At 42.1% G+C, this 22,152-nt stretch overlaps 1 protein-coding gene across 1 annotated transcript in view; it reads right to left on the bottom strand.

Moving 5' to 3' along the window:
* Dnah3 (dynein axonemal heavy chain 3) overlaps nucleotides 1–22,152 on the bottom strand; it is a 205,173-nt gene that overhangs the window by 95,819 nt on the left and 87,202 nt on the right. Inside the window, exons 23-34 of the mRNA XM_045143809.1 lie at nucleotides 20,731–20,867; nucleotides 18,079–18,280; nucleotides 16,798–16,890; nucleotides 15,574–15,684; nucleotides 14,194–14,308; nucleotides 12,065–12,263; nucleotides 8,763–8,871; nucleotides 8,455–8,568; nucleotides 7,627–7,803; nucleotides 5,565–5,656; nucleotides 1,269–1,488; nucleotides 345–479 (exon numbers count right to left, since the gene is read on the bottom strand). Coding sequence (XP_044999744.1) covers nucleotides 345–479; nucleotides 1,269–1,488; nucleotides 5,565–5,656; nucleotides 7,627–7,803; nucleotides 8,455–8,568; nucleotides 8,763–8,871; nucleotides 12,065–12,263; nucleotides 14,194–14,308; nucleotides 15,574–15,684; nucleotides 16,798–16,890; nucleotides 18,079–18,280; nucleotides 20,731–20,867 — 1,704 coding nt within the window. The remainder of the gene's footprint in view (nucleotides 1–344; nucleotides 480–1,268; nucleotides 1,489–5,564; nucleotides 5,657–7,626; nucleotides 7,804–8,454; nucleotides 8,569–8,762; nucleotides 8,872–12,064; nucleotides 12,264–14,193; nucleotides 14,309–15,573; nucleotides 15,685–16,797; nucleotides 16,891–18,078; nucleotides 18,281–20,730; nucleotides 20,868–22,152) is intronic.

Raw genomic sequence — 22,152 nt, 5'->3', positions numbered from 1 at the left:
GTCTATGAGGCATTGGGGTGTGGAAAGTTGATTCTCACAGTCACTTCTAACTCTGACAAGATGCTGCCCTTTGGGTGGCCTATTACTTAACTATGATTCTAGATAAACACGCATGTTTCTTACATCAATTAAGAGGTAGGAGATCCTATGTGTTCTTCACCTATCTGTGTGCTAAGTGACTGCTCAGATGAGTTCACTTAGTCTATTTAGGAGCCATTATCTATCATTGATATTTGAGAACACTGAGTCCAAGAGAGGCATGGACCTTGCCTCAGCCTTAGTGATAGAGCAAGGACAGCAGATAGTAGAACAGGTACATGCATCTCTGGGCACAAGGTACCAACCTGAATAATTTTCCCAATAAACCAAGGCACTGGCTGGAGTTTCATGTTTTTGATGTTTGTATTCAGTGCTCCCAGAAAAAGTTCATAGTCTGGCTTTGGAAGAACAACTCCAGGAAATAAATCTGAGATAATTCCCTGTTAAATAAGAATTTAAGAGAAAGTGGAGAGGATAACAAGTCACATTTGTTTTCTTACCATTTTCTTTGTAAAAATATTTTACTTTTTAATATTTATCCAAATCAGAGAGAGAAAATGGGCATGCAAGGGCCTCTAGCCACTGCAAACGAACTCCAGATGCATGTACCATCACATGCATCTGGCTTATGTACGATCTGGAGAATCGAACCTGGGTCCTTAGGCTTCACAAGCAAGTGCTTTAACCACTAAGCCATCTCTGCAGCCCACCATATTCTTAAAATAACATCTTTGGACAGGTGAAATGTTGGAAAATTTCCAAAGCCCATTTTTCCTATGCTAAAACTCATTGAAAATTATAAATGTCAGTTGTTTTAGTCTTGATTCTCTCCCCACATAATTTCAGAAGCCACTAAATATTTAATGCATCCATAAGATTATGTTGCAGTCATTGTGTTAGAATAGAAAAACAGCCATTCTCCATCATTGTGGAGTTCAGCCAGGTAATAAAGAGGGCACTACCCTAGTTACAAAAGGGAACCCTAAGTATCACCTCAAACAACCATCCAATGCAGCAGCAGATAGTATCCTTTCTATGAAACTGTGTTTTACTAAAATCAGGAATTAGATTGCACTGCTTGTTATTAACATGAAGGGGGGAGCGGCATGTGGCAAAGGCACTGTGGTTGGAGGAGATGGAAGACGATGCCAGAAGGAGCTACAGAAAATATGTCATCGTTCAACATTGAGCCTTGGTCCTTCCTTGGCAAAGGGCTCAAGACAGCATACCTGAAACAGAGGGACATCTTGAGCCAGGAACTTGGCCAGGTTGACATCAAGCAAGGCCCGGAGCAGCAACACGCTCTCATTCTCCTCGGGGTACTTGAGCTTCAGGTTGCCTGCAGCTGTGAGCACAGACTTGACAGCCCGCATGCCATAGTCATAGTGGTGCTGGGAGGAGAGCTGCTCCGAGCACAGGCGGTAGGTTGCAACAATCTTCTGGGCAAGACTGCAAAGGTAAAGATACGCTGGAAGATCCTTACTCCTGCCCCTTCAGGAGCTGGGCTTGCCCATGGACTTGGTGGCCAAGCCCTGCTATTTTCAAGTCTTTTAACAGACTCACCACAATGAGCTAAGGAAATAGGGCTCTCTTTCAAAAATAGGATGACTAAAAGCAAGCACACACACATAACATGTACCATACACAAAATCATATTATATGCTGTTGAATGTAGAAGTTTGAAAGAGTATACCAAACTGCTAACGATGTTAATTAATCCCTGAAGAGTGAAGTTAAAGGTTACTGAGGGAAAATTTACTTTTCTCACTTCCATGACATTATGATTTTGTTTGGTGTCTGTCTACCTTTTTAATTGAAGCATACCAAATCAAAACTTAATTTCTCAGAACACCACAAATATATACCCATGGGCCTGGCCATGTCTTATTCTTCTGGATATATAACTGGAAGCAATTTCTAATGCCATTGTATTGGTAGAGGAGGACACTCTACTGTGTTTAGCCAGTGAAATATGAATGCAAGTGGCATCCGCCAGGTCCCAAGCTGGCCCATGAGTACCTCCTCCATGAGACCATTCATGCCATTTGTTATAGGCATGATAAAAATGTACTGGCTTTTTGATTTGTCTCATAGTAGGCAGTGCTGTTGATCATAAACATCTACTTGGGACTTTCAGTGAGTGAAAAGCAAACTTTTTCCATGCTAAGCCATTGGGATTTGGGTTCCAGGGTCACCCTAAGACCTCAACTCACACTACATTTGTAGGAAATGAGTGCTCCTCAAAACTGATTCACTTTTTAGACTGGAGAGATGGCTCATTGGTTAAGAGCACTTCCTATGCAAGCATGAGGGCCTGAAAAGGCCTGAGAGTTTGCTTGTGTTCCATCCCTAGGACCCACATAAACATCTGGGTATGTCAATATGCACCTGATAACCCCGGTCCCATTGGGAACACATATCTGAGAATCACAGGAGATTCCCTACCAAATGGCAAACTCTGAGATCTGTAAGAAACTCTGGATCAAATAAAAATGGGCAGAAAAATGATGAAATGGGGCAAGTTCTGCTCCCACCACTACAGGAAAGAGCATGGGGTGCTGTGTGTGTATAAACACATACATGCATACACCCCACCACACACACACATTACATGCACACACAAGCAAACAAACCTGATTAACAAAGTCTTGATATTTTCACTAGCAGCTGGCACAGGGCTGAGCATTAGACAGGTAGCTCCATAAAGACTCACTGACTGACTAGATAAGTGAATTAAATGGACAAACCAATGTGATCCAGGTGCACCACAGAAAAATAAACTTCACAGCATGGAGGACGCCTTCTAGCTCATGAAGGGTATTCTGTTAAAAATTCTTGCTACTGCTTGGATAAACAAGGATGCTGTTTTAGTCAGGTTCACCTTGCTGGCAGAAATCACCCAACCAAGAACAGCTTTGGGGGAGAAAAAAAGGTTCATTTTGGCTTACAGGTTCTAGGGGAAGCTCCATGATGTCAGGGGAAACAATGGTATGAACAGAGGGAGGACATCACCCCTGACCAACATAAGGTGGACAATAGCAACAGGAGAGTGTACCAATCACAAGCAAGGGGACACTGGCTATAACACCCATAAGCACCCCTCCCACACACACACACAAGCAATACACTGCCTCCAGGAGGCATTAATTCCCAAATCTCCATCAGCTGAGAACCTAGCATTCAGAACACCTAAGTTTATGGAAGACACCTGAATCAAACCACCACATTCCACCCCTGGCCCCCACAAACTGATAACCATACATAATATAAAATTCAACATATTCACCCAACTTTAAAACTTCTTATAATTCCCAGGCATGGTGGCACACGCCTTTAATCCCAGCACTTGGGAGGCAGAGGTAGGAGGATCACTGTGAGTTCGAGGCCAGTGTGAGACTACATAGTGAATCCAGGTCAGCCTGAGCTAGAATGAGGCTCTACCTCAGAAAACCAAAAAAAAAAAAGTCCCTATATTTTTTATCAATCCCAATGTTTAACTGAGCCATAATACCAAAAATCCCCCCAAACCCCATAATGGCACAGAATAGACACTCACACTGCAAAAGATGGCACTGGGTATAGCAAAGAAATATTCAACCAATACCAGATTTAAACAGGGTAAACATTAAACTCTGTAGCTCTAAGTCCAGCAGCTCTAGTCAATGAAAAGTCTTCAAGTCTGATAATTCTAACCAGTAACCAGTCTCTGGAACTCCAATTCCACCCCTCCAGCTAGGATAATCACAGTCCTTGATAACTTTATGCAGAGCTAGCAGCTCTTCTTAGCAGACATCTAGTGGTCCTGGCATCTTCACTGGGTCTCCACTGTAACCCATGGGCCATCCTTGGGTCTCCATGCAGACATCTAGCAAACTTGCTTCACATTGCACCTGGCCATTTCCAAAACACAAGACCATGTTGCAAACTCAATAACCTACTCTTTCCTGCATTTATTATACTCTATAATACCAGGTAGGCTGCCAATCTGTTAATCCAGGGGGAAATAAATAAATGAATAAAACAGACTTTGGAGAACACGACACTCAGCATTCAGGCCCCTTCAAAAGAGTCAACATTCTTCCTGTTGCCCCAGTGCAGATCATCTGGCCCAATCTCAAGAGTTGTAATCTCTCAATTGCAGCAGCTTCAGCATAAAGATTTCTTTCTGTGCCATATCCCTCTGGTCACACCAGTCCATTTCTATGCAATTTTACCCTACACAAATTCTCAGGACACAGCCATAACAGCAAGCCTCACACACAAACCACTTCTAGCTCAGTCCAAGCAAAGCTCTTTCTCACCCTCATAAGCCAAACTTCACAGTCCATAGGTCTTAATGCATTTAGGTCTATCACCTCTGACCAGAATAGTCCATCAAGCCATACTTATGGTACTGCAATGCATCTCCTAGTCCAAGGTTTCAAATTCTTCCACATTCCTCTACAAAATCAGCTCCAAAAGACCAAAGCCACACAGCCAGATGTCTATCAGCAACCCTACTCCTGGTACCAACCATACTGTTTTTGTCAGGTTTGCATTGCTAACAGAAATCATCTGACCAAGAGCAGCTTGTGGGGAGAAAAGGGTTTATTTTGGCTTATAGGATAATGGGAAGCTCTGTGATGGCTGGGGAAAATGATGGCAGTAGCAGAGGATGGACATCACCCCCTGACCAACATAAGGTGGACAATAGCAATAGGACAGTGTGCCAAACACTGGCAAGGGGACACTGGTTATAATACCCATAAGCCAGCCCCCAGCAATACACTGCCTCCAGAAGGCATTAATTCCCAAATCTCCATCAGCTGGGTACCTAGCATTCAGCACACCTGAGTTTATAGGGGACACCTGAAACCACCACACACACCCATATCCTCACCTGTGGAGAGACATCTGCTATAACAAAAAGCCAATTGAGTATAGCATGGCAAAGGTAGGATGTAAGCTTTGTATTGGATTCATACACATGTAGGTCAGTTTACAGTGACTATTCAGCTCCGTGCATGTGCTATGTATGTACGCACACATGATAGACACTGATCTCTATGTGTGTCTAGGAAAACTGGGAAATACTTGAATGAGAACTGACCCAATTTAGAAGAGTCCATAAATGTTATGTGGATGGAAATTTAAATTATTACGCTAATTAAATACTACTAATTTTTTCTCTTCAACTTTGGAATCACTTCAGGTTTTAGTCTTTTTGCCTTAAGCCAGTTAGTAATGCAGTGCAGATGTGTCAGACTGGCAGGTGAGGAAGATATGAGTGACTTTATTCCATAAAAGAGTCTAGGTGTATGTGAGCAGAGGGAGGTGAGGCTTTTCTCAGGCATCTGGGCCTTTTCTTTCTAAGGAATGGAGTTATGGCCAAAGTGAAGGCCACATGACCTTATATTAGCCAGGGATAGAAAGACAGTTCCTTACGTTTTTCTTTTTTCCCAATGGTCTACCCGCCTTGAGTTTGCCACAAAAAAAGCCATTCTTTAAAGACCTTTAAACCCCATTGCAAAATAAACATAACATACCTTCTGGAGTCCAGAAACCCCATTGAATACAGGGAGATTTCTCCGATGAGTGCATAATCTGGTACCATCATGGCCACTGTCCGGAATAAGGCCTGGGAAAGTAATGACCAATTATAACCTGAACACCCACTATGAATATAGGTAAGAAGTAGTAACATGATCATCCAGTCCATCCCAGTGACAATCAAGGGACAGAAGACAAGTTAATGCAAAGGATAACTGCTGCCTGGACTGTTCATCTACACACTATTGTCCTGGGTGGCTCAGCAGCTGTATTGAAGGATCTAGATATCCCAACGACAAGCCATTCTATGATAAATGTGGAAAACTCACAGCATCTCAACTGTTGAAGTTTCCCAGTGTTCAATATGAACATCAGATGCTATTTGGAAATGCATGACCAATATGCACACAAGAAACTGGATGTCAGGCAAGATCTGACTGTTACAAACTAGCTGTGGGCATGTTATATAACCCTTTTAGGTAGGCATCAATCTTTTTACACCAAAGTGGACTAATAACCGCAGGTCTTCATGGAAATATCATGCAAATCCAGGTGTGGTGGCACATGCCTTTAATCCCAACACTCAGGAGGCAGAGATAGGAGGATCGTTGTAAGTTTGAGACCGGCCTGAGACTATATAGTGAATTCTAGGTCAGCCTTAGCTACAGTGAAACCCTACCTCAAAAAAAAAAAAAAAAAGTCATGTGAACAATGTAACATAAGTGAAATATCCATAGATGAATATGGCACCCAGTGAGTGCTCAGTAAATGTCAGCCATTGTATGACTTTAGCTCTTATGTGAGCGACTTGCCTATTAGTGAGGAGAAGAGCCAAGACCAGAACCCAGACATCCTCTCAGCAGCCCTGGCATGTGGTGTTTCTCACATTTATGCTATGGAAGATGCCTGTGCAAGTCCAGCATGGTTGTTGGTTGGGGTGGGTGTGAAGGGTGGGTACAACTGTGTGGTCAAAGATGAGCATGTGGGTCCAAGTTCCACCTTGACACTAGTCTCTACAGAGAATGAACACTTGATGGATCTCCTTGACTCTTCTATTGTTAGAAGGAAGAAGTAGTCTGTCTAGAGATTTCTGAGCACCAGGTACCAAATTCAATGGATGTGGGCGTGGCTGTCTTATCACTTTCACACGTTAGCATCAAAATTAATAAAGAAGCAGATCTGGAAGTTCTCTGGTCATTCTTTCTATGCACATGAGCTGTAGCTTATCTTCTTCTAGTTAGAGACTTAACCATGTTAAGCCATTTGGAATTTTGTTTTCTATGAAAGCAGCATTTTAAGGCCATTTTCTTTTGAAAAAGTCCTAACTGGCTCTTTCTCTCTTATTCTTCTGAGGCTCTTTTTCCACTGTCATTAGGGTCAATATATATTTCAGTGGCTATGGCATAGGGCCGATCATCAACAGGCACTGGGAACAAATTCGCGCTCTCACTATCATTCCAGGAGGTTGCAACCGTGCACTCTGGTATGGCAACTACTTGGGTTTAACCAGCTGAGGAGTAAATGGGGAGCTCAGTGTGGTCTGGCTGCTAGAGTTCTCTGCAATGGAATTTGCTGCTCTCTTGTAAGCAGATCTACTCGTTTGGCCTATTGGAATTCTTTCCAATTAGCCAGGCTTTAAATATTAGAATATTTATGTAACAATCTAAATTTCTACCTTTCCCTGAAAAAAAAAAATGAGATGTGAAAACTCCTGGGCTAAGCTGAGAGGTTACCGTGCCTAGCTTGAGTCTCTGGTTTCTATGCCTGTATGGGTCCTGTGAACAATTCAGTCACCCTTACTGTAGTGTGCAAAGCGTTTCCCTGGATCCCGGTCATTATACATATCCCCTACTGTGAGACTTTGTTGAGGAGGTGGTTGTGTTCTTGAACCAGATACTACCTTACTACCATTGTCACCCCATTATTCCTTCTCACAGCCAGAAAACGCTGCCCGCTCCTACTGCTGAGCTTCTCTGTGAGACTCCAGGGGTGTGTACTTCTAGACTCTTCCATACATATGCATCCACACTGTATGTATAAATCGATGCTTATATTTACCTTTAGGTTATCTGGCAGTTCAGCCCTTCCAGCATACCCAGGGTTCATGGTGATGAAAACAGCACAGGTTGGGTTCAGAGAGAGCTCAGTGCCTTCAAAGATGAAGGTTTTCAGCTTCCGGATAATGGCTTGTTGAATGCTAAGAATCTGTTGGGCTACCACGGAAAGTACTTCCACCTGTAGTGAGAATGGCCAGCTGATGGAACACTTCCAGGCTTCCCCTCACTCAGGAAGGAGAGAACCCAGACCTCCGTGCTCAAAATTAGTATCAGGATTTTGGGTTTTGGCAAAGGGAAGAGAACCTGTTGTATGTAAAAAGTTTCCATAGTAGTTTATTTTTATATAGTGCTTGGTACCTATAAGACATTGAGTATTTATTGATTCAAGCTGCATAATTACATGTCTGATATCCATTCCCTACCCAAATAGAATCACTCATTCTTTTATGATGTGTTCTTGCCATTGTAGACTTCTCTCATATGCTGTTTCATTTTATTTTTATTCCCTTTACTGGATGGCAACAATGTAAGAAGGCAAGATCATTTCTTACTTATCTTTGCATTCTGAACTTATGCAGGCTTCCTGAATATAGCAGTTGCTCAATTAATATTTGAATGAGTTACATAATGAATACATATGATAAGAAGGCTAGGTATCTGCATAAAATATACATTTTGTCTCCTTGTGGCTTTTTTTAGTTCAATAAGTACCTAATGTATAGAAGGGCCATCAAGAAGACATACAACTCTGCTCTTAAGGAGCTGAGATCTTAGAAAAAGGCTTGTCCATGTTCAACACATCTATTCTGTAGCCTAGAAGCAGAGTTACCTCAATCCTGTTGAATTCATCGAAACAGGCCCATGCTCCAGCTTGGGCCAGCCCCTTGAAGAACTTCCCCATGGCTTTGTAATCCAAACCATCAGAACAGTTGAAGACAACACACTAGAGAAAAGGGGACTCAAGGTGAACTGCCAGCACCATCAACCAGGAATGGGAATCCTCTCTTGTTCTACTAAACAAACTAAGGCCCCACCCCATCTGTTAGCTGAAATCGTCTAGAACTTCATGCTTATGTCCTAGACAGAGGTCCAGGGAGAAGCAGGAAGAAAGGGTGAGTGTGGATAGCACTTCTGTACCTGCTTGGCTAAAGCTTTCGCCAGATCCTTAGTAGTTTCTGTTTTGCCTGTTCCGGCTGGACCCTCTGGGGCTCCCCCAAGGTTCAGCTTCAAAGCTCCCATGAGGGTCCTAAGGGGAAAAATAGGAACTCAGTATCCAAGCCCTGAGATACAAAAAATGAACTTGGTTTTTTCTTAATTCTAGTCATGCAAGTAGTACTTTACTTCTGACTACATGACAAATATACTATCACTGTAAAAACATCTATTTTACTCATCATTGCAATCTTAGAGCCCTGACATGTGCTCAGCACATGGTGGCACCCATGCAAGTTTGTCTGAATGATCCAATGACTAGTAAAAACAAGTCAAATAAAAATGAAAAATACTCAGTCTCCACATTCTAAAGATCACCAGTGCTAATAAATAAATTTCTCCCACTAGATTATGAGCTCTTGGGTTCAGGAACCATATTTTGATTCAGTGCCATAACCTTAGGAGAAACATCCTGTGCTTAGCATGTGGTGGGCACAGGATAGCATCAAAATGAATGATATGGACACATAGCTTTTGGTTTCTCTTTATAAATTTAATAATACACTATCTCACAATCTTCTAAATTTGTCTACCCCATAATTGGATATCATGCTGATATCATGCATGGCATACAGGGAAGTTCAAGATCTGATTGTCCAAGAACACTTTAGTTGATAACAGTGAGTAGCACTCTGGAGTTTTTGATAAATGAGCAGATTATAGCTGTTTTTGCCACAAAAAGTAAATAAGTAGTGATGTATAAATAAGTATATTCATTTGTTCTACTATAGTAATTGTCCTGCCATATATGTGGCTTATAATATTATGCTAAATATATAAAGGTGTGGATAAAACTTATTTATTTACTTATCTATTTGGTTTTTCAAGGTTAGGGTCTTGTTCTAGCATAGGCTGACCTGAAATTCACTATGTAATCTCAGGGTGGCCTCAAACTCATGATAATCCTCCTACCTCTGCCTCCTGAATGCTGGGAATGATGGGTGCACCACCACACCCATCAAAGATTAAAATTTATTTAAAGGAAGAATCATTGATGAATAGTCAACAGAATAAATGAATAATGGACAAAAATCACAGAACATAGAAAATAAGTGACAATATATCAAGAATTGAAAAGAATTGAACAATTCTCAAAACAAGATGTATAAATGGCCAAAAAACACAATAAAATGTTAAGTGTCATCCGTCATCAAGGAATTCCATATGAAAACTATATTGAGATTTCACCTTATTCTAGTCACAATGAAATCAAAGAAATCAAACAAATTCTGCTGAGAATGTGGAGATGGGGTGGGGTGAAGGAGGAACCCTTATACACTGTTGGTGGGAATACAAGTTGGTACAACAAGTATGGAGATCATTATGAAGGTGTTGAAAAACTAGAAATAGAATGAATATATGATCAAGCCTCACCACTCCTGGGTCTATTCATGAGGGAATCTAAGTCAGTATATAACAAGAATACCTGCACATGTTAATCACGACACTATTCACAATATCCAAAACATGAAGCCAGCCTAGGATGGATGAATTAAAAAATATACAAAGAGAGTTCTACTCAGACATAAAGAAGAACAAAATTACGTCATTTGCAGGAAAATGGAACAAAGTGGAGATCACCATGTTAAGTGAAATAAGCCAGACTCATTCAGACAAATATATGCTTTCTCTCATATGCAAAACTGAGATTATTTTAAAGAGCATAAAAATGTAAGAGGGAGTGTTTGGGAAGAGAAAGGGAAACAGCAAGAGGGAGTGAAGTGCAGGCAAGACAGCATAGTCATAAGTATATAATTATATGAAAATGTCATAACAAAAATCATTGCTTTTGATAGTTAACATATGCTAATAAAAAAGAAAACAAGTGACTGAAAATTTGAAAAAGAAAATTTAAAAATTTTTTGAAATTTTTTTAAAAATTAAAATTTTATTACTACTATTACATGTGGGGTATAGTGTGTGCATAGTGTATGTACATATGTGTGCAGATGTGCATGTCTTGTGAATACAAATGAAGGCCAGAAGAGAGAACTGGATATACCCTTTCATTGCTCATCCATGGATTTTCTTGCGACAAAGTCTCTTACTGCTTATTGATATCGGAACTTGCTTTTGTGGGCCCCAGGGATTCTCCCCTCAATAATGGGGTGACAAATGTACATGGCCATGCCCAGCTATTTAGGGTGAGTGCTGGGGAATTGAACTCATTTGGCTCCAGAGTCCCTGGGCCCTCAACCATCATGCTTGCATGGAAGAGCTCCTACCTGCAAAGTCGTCTCCCCAGACTGCTGAAGTATTATTTTTGTAACCTAAAGTTTTTTTTACTATTAATGGAGAAATACAAGATCCAAGAAAACCTGAGCATCATAACACTGACAAAATGCATAGACCTAACTTTAAGAATTCCAAGGAAAGTGACAAAGGGCTTGGTTGAGCACATAAAAAATCCATTTCTCACTGGGCGTGTTTGCACACACCTTTAATCCCAGCACTTGGGAGGCAGAGGTAGGAGGACTACCATGAGTTCAAGGCCACCCTGAGACTCCATAGTGAATTCTAGGTCAGCGTGGGCTAGAGTGAGAGCCTACCTCAAAAAAACACAAAAAGAAAGAAAGAAAAAAATAATTTCTCGTAATCAGACTGACTACCTGACCCTTGGAATGCCCTGCCTGAGTTCTTTTGTTCGTTTGTTTTCTTACAGTGCTGGAAATGGAATCTAGGGCCTTCTCTGGTCTCTCACTGAGCCACATGCCCAATTCTTATTTGAGGTCTACCTCTTGGCCATGGGATCTCCCACCATCTTTTTGGTTTTGGTCTTTTTAAGGCAGGGTCACACTCTTGTCCAAGGTGACCTGGAATTTACTATGTCATACCTAGGTGACCTCGAACTCATGGCAATCCTCCTACCTCTGCCTCCCTAGTGCTGGGATTAAAGGCATGTGCCACCAAACACAGTTTCCTAGCACCATCTCCATTCTAGCTATTGTAGAACTTTCTACTTAAAGCATCATGTCATTATCACAGCCATGTGCCAATGTTATGCTAATTGGTTCCAACATAATCAGCTGGCACTAGGATTCCTATTGGGTTTCCATTTCTAGCCATTTCCATGCTCGTCTGTGGATGGTGGTGACAACAGACAAAATTCTGAAATCTGAGACTAAAAGGTAGAGGGTATAGAGCCAGAGACACCCCGATCTTCCTACCAGTGTCTTTCCCTCTAGACTACTCTGCCCATCCCTCAAATTGGGGGCCCTAGAATTTACCTGTAGCATCGGTCAGTGAGGGGTGTGATCACCAGCCGGGGGGAGTTTCCTAGGTACTCGTAGCCATACAAGGCTTCTGTGGTTATCATCCGTACATGTACATTCTTTGCCTGCCAGTAATAGCGCAGCTGCGAGATCCACTGGAAATCATTTAGATCGGAAACCCCATCCTCAGCCAGCTTGGCCACCACGTCACGGGCTATTGGGACATCATACAGAAACAAGGTCATTCAGAGCTACCAGAATTTCCACATCCTCACAGATTCTCAGGAAGCAGAGGGTCCTCTTTCACACTTCAGGTTCTACCATCCTGTTGCCTACCCCCAGCCTGCAGGCAGCCAGAGCTCTTGGAAGCTGGCCTTTGCTTCCCCACAGGGGCCCGGAGGAGGACATGCAGCATTGCTTTCTCTCAGAGTAAAACGGATGTCTTAAATATGCATACTCTGAGTTCAAAGCCTAGTACATCAATGAACCAGCTTTGTGATTTTGGAAATGCTATTCAACCTGTCTATCACTTAGTCACACAATCTGTAAAAAGGAGAAAACAGAGTACCTACCTCATGCCACCTTGGTTATTATGAGAACTGAGTGGGAATTGTGTGGAGGAGAGAAAAGGAGGTAGGGAAGGAGAGAGAGAGACAGAGGGAGAAACAGAAACTGAGATAGACACAGAGAGATAGAATGTCCAACTTAAAAAGTACTATGTCTACTGTTCCTATTCTCAAATTCATGGGGATGGGGCTTGGCAATGCAAGGACCTTGAATACGCTCACCTCCCCCTAATACTAACCATTTTTCCCTCCAGCTGTGGGCCTCTAAAATATTCTCAGAGAATGGGACAGCATGGGAAGGTATCCCATGAATCCTTGATTAGAGGTATTTCTCACTTTGGGGCCTCAGAGGAACCAGCTGTGAAATACATTTCTAGATTTTTCTCTGTTCTCTCATAGGATTTTGAAACTAGTTTACTTTTCTCATAGTGTCAGGAACTCTGAATTTGAAGAGTGAAGATAGGCTTATGGAAATTATCTTTTAGTTACTCATAGAATGAGGGCTATTGAGATCCCTGAGTTAGCCCAGTGGGCGCCATCCAATTTAGGATCTGAAAGTCCACTGCCTTCCTGAGACATAGATCTTTATGGCAGCCCTGCAGAGAAGGTTATAGCAGCCATGCTGCGCTCCTTCCTGAGGAATTTAATTCCCCTTCAGGTTCCTGAGAGTACTGTGGGTATGACAGGGAGTAAGGTCTGGGAGAGCGACTGACTTGAAGTCGCCTCCACTATGCAGTGTGTGGGTGTGGGTGTGTGTTCACCATCATTTGTGAACCCAGCCACCCTAGGAGCACTCTGGGAGCCAATGCTGCATTCCTCATTTTTACCAACTGGGTATGCAGCTGTGTGAGGAATGTATTCTCACCCTGATTTTATGCTAGTCTTTCTGGCTGAAATCAGAAGTGAAATGAGCATCAGCCCCAAGGGAATAAAATGCTATGACACACCAGTTAGCTGGTGTATGAGCAAGAGGGATACCGTTCCCAGGCAACCAGCCTGGTCCAACCCTAGTTTCCCTGGTGATGATAGAGTAAGGATGTGGAGGTGGATTGTTTTACACAAAGATCCCAGTTCTTTCCCCTCCTCTTCTGTTTAAAGTTGGGCTAAAGCCCCCACCCACTTCCCTGCCTCATTCTCCATTTCCAGACCCTTGGACTTGGAAGTTTACAGAGGATCCTCGCCACTCACTAGCTATGTGCCTCTCAGCACATTATATACCTCTCTAAAATTGCTCTTCATCTGGGAAATGTATGTGAAAATGAAGTAACATAAGCACTCGGCACAAAACTTGGCACCTGCTGAGTACATAAAATTATAAGCTATGGTTAACCCAAAGATACTATTCACCAAGTCGGTACCTCTCAGAAATGCATTTGATCTTAGTAAGAGCCTTGCTTCAAGAGTTCCTGGGAGAGGGAAAAGTAAAGGCGGAAATACTCGGTCTTTGGCACTGGGCTCTGCCCTGACCCCTTTCCTTCTCTTAGATGGATGAGGAAGCCCTGTATCTTCCCATTCAGAAGCATCGAAAGGCAAGCCCACCAGGGAAGTCAGCAGTATCAGAAAAGCCTCCGTGCTTACCGTGGACATCGATGACAGTGAGGGCGCCAAGAGTGAGCCTGGCTCCGCTGGTCAGCTTCCCTCGCACCAGCTCAACAATGTCTGCAATCTGATCATTATTCTTTTTCAAAAAGTCCTGGCCAGGGCACAGGAACAGACAGTCAGTCAAACTGGATTCTCCTCCAGTAAGCCCATCTCTGGGAATGACATCATTAACTATGCAGTGGCCCAAGCCTGACTCCTCCAAACTGTCCTGTTCCTCTCCCCAAATATTATTCTCTACATGAATCTTAGATGCATGATGCTAGTTGAAGAACCTCACATCTAGCACTGAATAACTCATGAATAACTTGTTTAATCCTCCTACCATACCATGATGTGATGTGACAATGCCTCACATTTTGTTTTTCTTTTATTTCTTTGTGTAGTCATGTGCATATAGTGTGCATGTGTGTGTGTGCATGTGTGACTGTGTGCATGCATGCATGTGTGTGTGCATGCATACATGTGTGTCCGTGTGTGTGGGCGCACGTGCATGTGTGTACACACTCATGCATGCATGTGCATATGCAGGCCAGAGTTTGACATTGGGTGTTTTTCTTAATCAGTCCACCTTATTTTCCAAGACAGGATTTCTCACTGAATCCAGAGCTCACTGATTATCCTAGCCATGCTAGCGAGCAACCCTAGGGATTATCTTGTCTCCACCTCGTCAGTTCTGACATAAGCTTGTGCCACCATGTCTAGCCTTTTTATGTGGGTGCTTGGAATCAGAACTCAGGCCTTCTCTCTTGTGTGGCAAGTACTTTACTAAATGAGCCATATCCCTAGCCACAATCCTTTTATTTTGAAACTTAGATTAAAGAAGCTATTTGTTATCAACAACCAACAAGCAAATTTGTCAGAATTTGAACTCAAGTCCACTCAAGTCTCATACTGGCATCAGTTCAGTGGAAATGCATGCATTTGGATCTGAGTTTATGCAGGCATGAGAGCACAAAGCTAAAAGCCTTCAGCTGAAGGAAGCTGGAGGTAGTTTTGCTGGGGACTGGCCTGGGAGTGGGAAGAAGGGGGCAGTAGTGGAGGAGGAGAGGTGGTCTCCTGGCCTAGGAAGAAGCAGGGGGTCCTTACTGTTGAACAGCCTGTTGTGTTGACCCTGGGAAACAAAGGCTCATAAACGTAGAACATCACATCTCAGAACTTCTATGTAGGCAAAAATCAGTCTGGCACCACAGCTTTAGGGATGACCCTAGCTCCAAATTCTCTGCCTCACTGTCCTCATGGGAAAGCTGGATTCTATGATCCTGGGTCCTAAATGGCCCAAGCGGCTTCTCCAAGGACACACTGCCAAATCCCAGGTGATGCTCGAGTCTATGCACGCTTCGTAGTCTGCTCGCTTACCGGTAGGGCATTTTGTTCCAAGGCTTGAGACAACTCCTTGGTCCAAAAGATGGAGGAGACACAGATAACCACCTGGCCAGGCCACTGCAAGACCCATGTGTTACGAGGTACCTGGGAAGGAGTAGCAGGGTTTGCTATAGGATAAGTTCTTCACGTGTGGTTTAAACTAACTTTCTAAAGCAGTATCCTCCCATCTCATCCTGACATGGAAAACAAAATCCTCTCCCACCCTCAGGTGCTATAAGGCTTGATATCTCTGGGATCACTTGATATACATCTTCATCTCCAACATTTATGAAAAAGGAAGAAAAACAAATAGTCTCATCAACTTTTCATTTTTTCATTGCTTCACTGAGATTTTCTATAGTCACGGTAGTGGTCATATAGCACTCAGAACTCCTCTCTTTAATGTCCACATAACAAGGCAGTGCTGTGTCACAGCTCTGTTAGCCATAAATTTTCTTTCTTAAACTCCAGACCATGAGTGGGCAAATGAGCACATGGGGAACAAGACTGGAACTGCCTGCTGTAAATAAAGTTTATTGAACATAGTCATCTCTTCATTACATAATGTTTATGCTGCTTTCTTGCCACAAGGGTATAGTTACACAGTTGCAGCAGGAGATTTCACCACAGAAATAAGAATGCTCATCTGATCTGTTATCAAAAAGTGCTGACTCTTGCTGTATATCCTCTTACATCTGGCAATTTCATGCTGGTAGCTTCTCTATAATTTTTGATTTGGAACATATAGGAAAAAGAATGGAAGGGGTCCTGGGAGTGGGGACAGAGCCTGGAAGTAAGAGGATACATGCAAAGTACAACAGACAAAACTCAGACTCTTCCAACATGAACCTCACTGGATGTGCCTTAAAGATTTGGCATGACAGGCTCTTCCTTCTTAGGGTCTGGTTACACTTATTTGTGTCCCTTAAGGTTTGATAATTTAGTGAGTTATTCCAGTCATATGTAACCTAAGCAAATGGTTACTTGGAAGGGACTAAATAGACTTGGACCATCAGAGGACTCCCATTAACCCTCTTTTCCTTAATAATCTGGTTCTACCAACAAATATTTCTGTAGAAATATCTTCACTGGCCCAGGGTTCACCAGTAAAGGAAAGGTGAGTTTTAGTAGAAGTTTTAAAACTAGCCCATCTAACCTTGTCCCCAGAGTTTCTTCTGCAGTACCAACACTGGAACCTGTGCCCTGATTCTTACTTACCTGGACATATGCTTCAATCCCTTGTCCAATAACCTGACGCATGCTGGCCAGCATCATCTGCTCCACCTGCTGCAACCACTTTTCTACCATGCCCTGTGGAGCAACAGAGAGAGAGGGAGGCAGCAACCATCAGCCAAAGCCCAAAAGAGAGACTGGGGAGGAGCCCAGCTCCCTCTGGATGGGGCTGGAGAGAGGACAAAGGGTTGGTGCTTCTTCAAGCCAACCTTCTTCTACTTTATGTTTACCTATGGTATTCTTGATACCAAATGGACAAAGGACACACTTAACACACAGTCTGACTGAAAGAATGGCAGTTCTCACTGTAGTGAGAAACACCATCTCAAGGAAACAAACCCAAGAGTGATACAGGAGGACACCTGATGTTCTCCTCTGGCCTCCACACACATGTGCACAGGGATATACATGTGTATACATTATATATAACCATACCACATCACACATACTCCACACACATGCAAATTGCAAAAAAGGTGGGTATGTGTATCAAAAGCTGAGTTTAGTAGTACCTGATTTCCTATTGAGTCTATTATGTTTTCCAACCAACTAGATCATCTTAAATTGAGTCCTACAGGGACTACTAGATCAGTTTTGATCAGATTTCTGCTACTGTCTCCGTTATCAAGTTTGTTTTAGATACTTCAACTAGTTTTATTGTCATAGTTCTTCCAATATAATCTCCATCTTTAGGATTATAAATCACTCTCATTAAGATATGGAACCTTTAAGGTTCAGGAGTGACCAAGACCACGGAGACCATTCTGAGGCAAAGATGGAAGCTTTTATTCAGGAAGAATATGAGCTGCCAGAACTGACTCTCAAGAGCGGAACAGTCAATTTGGGATTACAGATCGTGGGCTATATAGAGCTCTTCAACTGGGAGAAGGTAAGGAAGGGGCAAGTAAAGAAGAGGTTTCTTTAGGGGAGATGTAAGATAGCCAGGGTGTGACACCAGACCAGTAACCTGGTTTCCTGAGAGATAAGGGGGCAGGAAACCTAGACCTGGGGCTTTGTTAGGCAAAGAAGGGATGATGGCTGGGTGGTTCCTTGAGGAATGTGGATGACCCATTTCCTATGTCTCTGTCATCCTCCTGCTGTCCTCAGTACTCTACTTTGTCCTGACCTAACAGAACCCAAATATTCTATGCCCCAAATTAGGGTTGTAACATTGAACCAGTGCACACCCTACCTCCCTCTAGTTTGTTCTGGTATGGAGAAAATATCTCTCATCTCCCTCCCCACCACCCATGTATAAAAAATTACCTTGGCTTTAGCTGGGTAAATTTGCTGTATGAATGGAACAGTTTCTTTTTCAGAGCTGATCATGCCTGTGATTTCCAGATTGTCTGTAAACTCCAGTTTGGCAATCCCTTCAAAGCACTTCTTCAGGTGTGGCTGTACCCGTAGAGGGTCTTTTGTCTCTGACAAGATCTCCAGCAGTTCATCATTTGACAGGAAGAAGAATCTATTTCAAAGCAAAAGAACATGGTAACTGGGACCTCTTCTGAGAACTGCTGTTATAAACAAGGCAAATCACACCCAGGTACTACCAGCTATGCCCTGAGGTCTTCTCTAAAGCCTATTCCTTTTTACTATTTTTCATCTGTGCATAGAAGGTAAGAATGAGTTTGACTCTGACAATAAGAGAAAAGATGAAACTGGTATATGTGAGTTGAATGTAGTTAGGTACAGGAATGATACTAATGGAATGGAGTTTGGGCAGAGCAGTAGCTCCCATTTTTGCTTGTACCTTAGAGTCCCCTGAGGAGCTTTTAATAATTCCAATTAAAAGGTTTCAAGGTTCAATGTTCAGTGCTTAGAGATCCTAATGTAATTGATTTCTGATGAGGTCTAGGGCATTTGTATTTTTTATTATCCCAAGTGATTCTAATGTGGAGTCAGTGTTAAAGAACCCCCTTGGGTAAGAGAAGGAGAAAGGTTCATCTTTCTTTTTCTCTAGGTGTGCTAGAAAATGTTAGAGGTATGAATCAGTAAAGTATGTGCTAATAATGATCTATTTACATCCAGAGGCCTTTATCATCTTCTAGAGAAGGAGCACACACCTTCACTTTTTGCTCAGTCTCTAAAATAGGCAAAAACAAAATCTTTAGAAAACATTGAAGATATTAATCTCTTTTGTGATGAACAGACAAAAAGTTCCATAATGAAAGGACCATGCACTCATGGCCTTCAGGTGGTATTGTGGCCTACCACAAAATCAAGCCCAGGTTTCCAGGGATGTAGCTTAATTTTTATATTTTTTTGGACCTCAGTTGTTTCTGTCTTGCTTTGGCCAACATAATTTATTGAACATGAGTCTTAAACAAGCTATAATCCTTAGGCATTAAGAAATTTTGACCCTGCATTCTCACTGCTCTTAGGAACTCTGCATATATATATATATATATATATATATATATATATATATATATATATATATATGTATATATGCCAATTAATGTTAAATAAATTTTAAAAATCACTATCTCAGTCACACTAGCTGAATTTTTAAAGTATTCTATAGCCACATGTGGCAAACCCCCTGAAAAAAAAAAAAAAAGAAAAAGAAAAAAGTACAACAAAAAAAATCTCCGTAACTTTTTTTTTTTTTTTGGTTTTTCAAGATAGGGTCTGGCTCTAACCCAGGCTAACCTGGAATTCACTATGTAGTCTCAGGGTGGCCTTGAACTCACAGTGATCCTCCTACCTCTGCCTCCCCAGTGCTAGGATTAAAGATGTACACCACCATGCTGACTAACAACATTTTTTTTTTTTTAATGGAGAGTAGGAAACTCATTTGCCTCCACATAAAGAAATAGTATCATTGACCTTTTAGTAGTTGTTTGAGACAGGGTCTCATGTAACCCAGGCTGACCTCAAACTTGCTACGCAGCTGAGGATGCACTTGACTCTTCGTCCTCCATCATCTACTTGTCTTATATTGAAGACCTACATCCTGGGCTGGGCATGGGGGTGCATATATTTAATCCCAGAGGTAGAAGGATTACAGTGAGTTCGAGCCCAACCTGAGACTACATAGTGAATTTCAGGTCAGCCTGGGGTAGAGTGAGATCTTACCTCAAAAACCAAAAAACAAAAGAAGACCTACATCCTAATCAAAGTCACACAACATGGAGTAACCATCCATGGCAGACTGGGCATGGATGGATTTTCAGGATTATGGTCTCTCCCCACTAGAACTAGTCCTCTAAAACTACATTATTGGTTTTTGTGGAGAAAGTGAGGCAAATATCTATAGACTTACATAGCAGAAGCTATAAATTTGATGAACTTTTTTGCATTAAGGTCTCACTTTATCTCAGGTTGACCTGGAACTCATTCTGTAGCTCTAGGCTGGCCTTGAACTCACAGCAATCCTACTGCTTCCTCTCAAATTCTAGGATTAAGGGCATACAACAACATGCCCAGCTCCAGAAGCTATAAATTTTGATACCACAAATCACTGTCATTTCTCAAACACATGTAGCGTTTTGCATGTACTAACTCATTGCCTCTGCACATCAAAGATACAGAGTGGGAACTGTTGTTAATTTTCAGTTTTACAGTAAAGAATCCAAGATACAGGTAGGTTTGCTGAAGGTCTTCAAGACTAAGAAGGGGTAAAAATGGGATTCCAAATGAGTTCTGTTTAATTCTGAAGACCAGGATCTTAATCATTGCTAGTTTGCCCCTTTATGTGTGAAAAAAATACTGTCTGACGGAAGAGTAAATTTGACCCCCAATGAGTCCATTCAGCCTCACACTAGACCATGCAAACATGCTTCTTTCTTAGAAGTCACCTCAGGAATTTGAGAGCCAGAAGTAGAACAGATTGGTTAAAAGCAACTCGAGTATTCAACTATAATTACACCTATGTATGGCCCAAGAAATTAGGTCTAAACAAAAACTGGATACCTGGGGAAAAAGAGCCTCTTCTTCTCCAGGTAATCATTAAGTCCTCTCTGGATGTCCTCCAACAGAAGGTTGGCCTCTTGAAGCTTTTCAGTCATTCGTAGCTGGTCTGCTGCCATCATAACCCTTGTATCTTTTATCTACATTTCACAAAAAGGTATGAACCATTATGGGGTTCTCATGTCCTAAAAGTGGCCATGGTCAGGGACATGTGACCAGCCCATTAGCTAGTGATGCTCTCTACTCAATTCACCGATTCCTAATCCCACAGGGCAAATGCTCCTTAAACATGACTGTATTCTTCCAGTCATGAATGATGGAGGAAACCAAGTAAACCAATTACATCTGAACCTCTGGGGATTGAGAATACAGACCATGACATTCTATAATGGCCTAGTCTGGACCCACGATCAAGAGGATTTGGAGCTGAGTGAGGACCATCTCTTGTCTTGTCCTGTCCTGTGACTGAGTGGCAGAGCCACTCTGAAGAAAGAGACTAGAGCAGGCATGGAAAGAGGAAGAGAGGCCAAAAGTATGCTAAGAGTACTTATGATATCCTGAGGGTTTTCTGAGTACTTTATCCTTTGGGAGGCCTGGCTGCCCTTCTGTCCTTGGGTTCTGTGAGTCACCTATCAGTCATTTTTTAATATTATTTGTTATTTATTTATTTAGCTAGTTGGTTATTTATTTATGAGAGAGAGAATTGGCATGCCAGGGTGTCCAGCCACTGAAACCAAACTCCAGACACCTTGTGGACATGTGCGACCTTGCACACTTGCATCACCTTGGGCATCTGACTTAGGTGGGATCTGAAGAGTTAAACATGTATCCTTAGGCTTTGCAGGCAAGCGTCTTAACCACTAAACCATCTCTCCCCCCCATGAGTCTTTTTCATGACCTACACTTAGTAAATTCCTGTAATTTGCAACCAAAGACAGTTAACATAAGACTCCACTGGCTGGGCCATATAAACTCACACTCACTTTACTCCCACCAGCAAACAAGGTAGATATATTCCTTTAATATAAATTCTTTCATAATGTGCCTCAGTTAGAATATACTGGACTTTGCTGGGTGTGGTGGCACATGCCTTTAATCTTAGCACTCGGGAGGCAGAGGTAGGAGGATCGCTGTGAGTTTGAGGCCACCCTGAGACTCCATAGTAAATTCCAGGTCAGGCTGGGCTAGAGTGAGACACTACCTTGAAAAACCAAAACCAAAAACAAAAACAAAAACAAAAAAATCAGAATATACTGGACTTTTAAAAATGAGCCATATCCTCTCATGAGATATTCCTGACTTCCATATACTTATTGTGAAGTTCTCACTCTTCAAGGATTGGTGCATATGTCACCTGGTTTGGAGGTTTCTTAGCACTCTCAAGCAACTGAATCACCCTTCTATATTCTAAACACTGTATATGAG

The sequence above is a fragment of the Jaculus jaculus genome, chromosome 2 (assembly GCF_020740685.1).
Source record: "Jaculus jaculus isolate mJacJac1 chromosome 2, mJacJac1.mat.Y.cur, whole genome shotgun sequence".
NCBI classification, from domain to species: domain Eukaryota; kingdom Metazoa; phylum Chordata; class Mammalia; order Rodentia; family Dipodidae; genus Jaculus; species Jaculus jaculus.
This window is presented reverse-complemented; position numbering and strand designations above follow the sequence as displayed.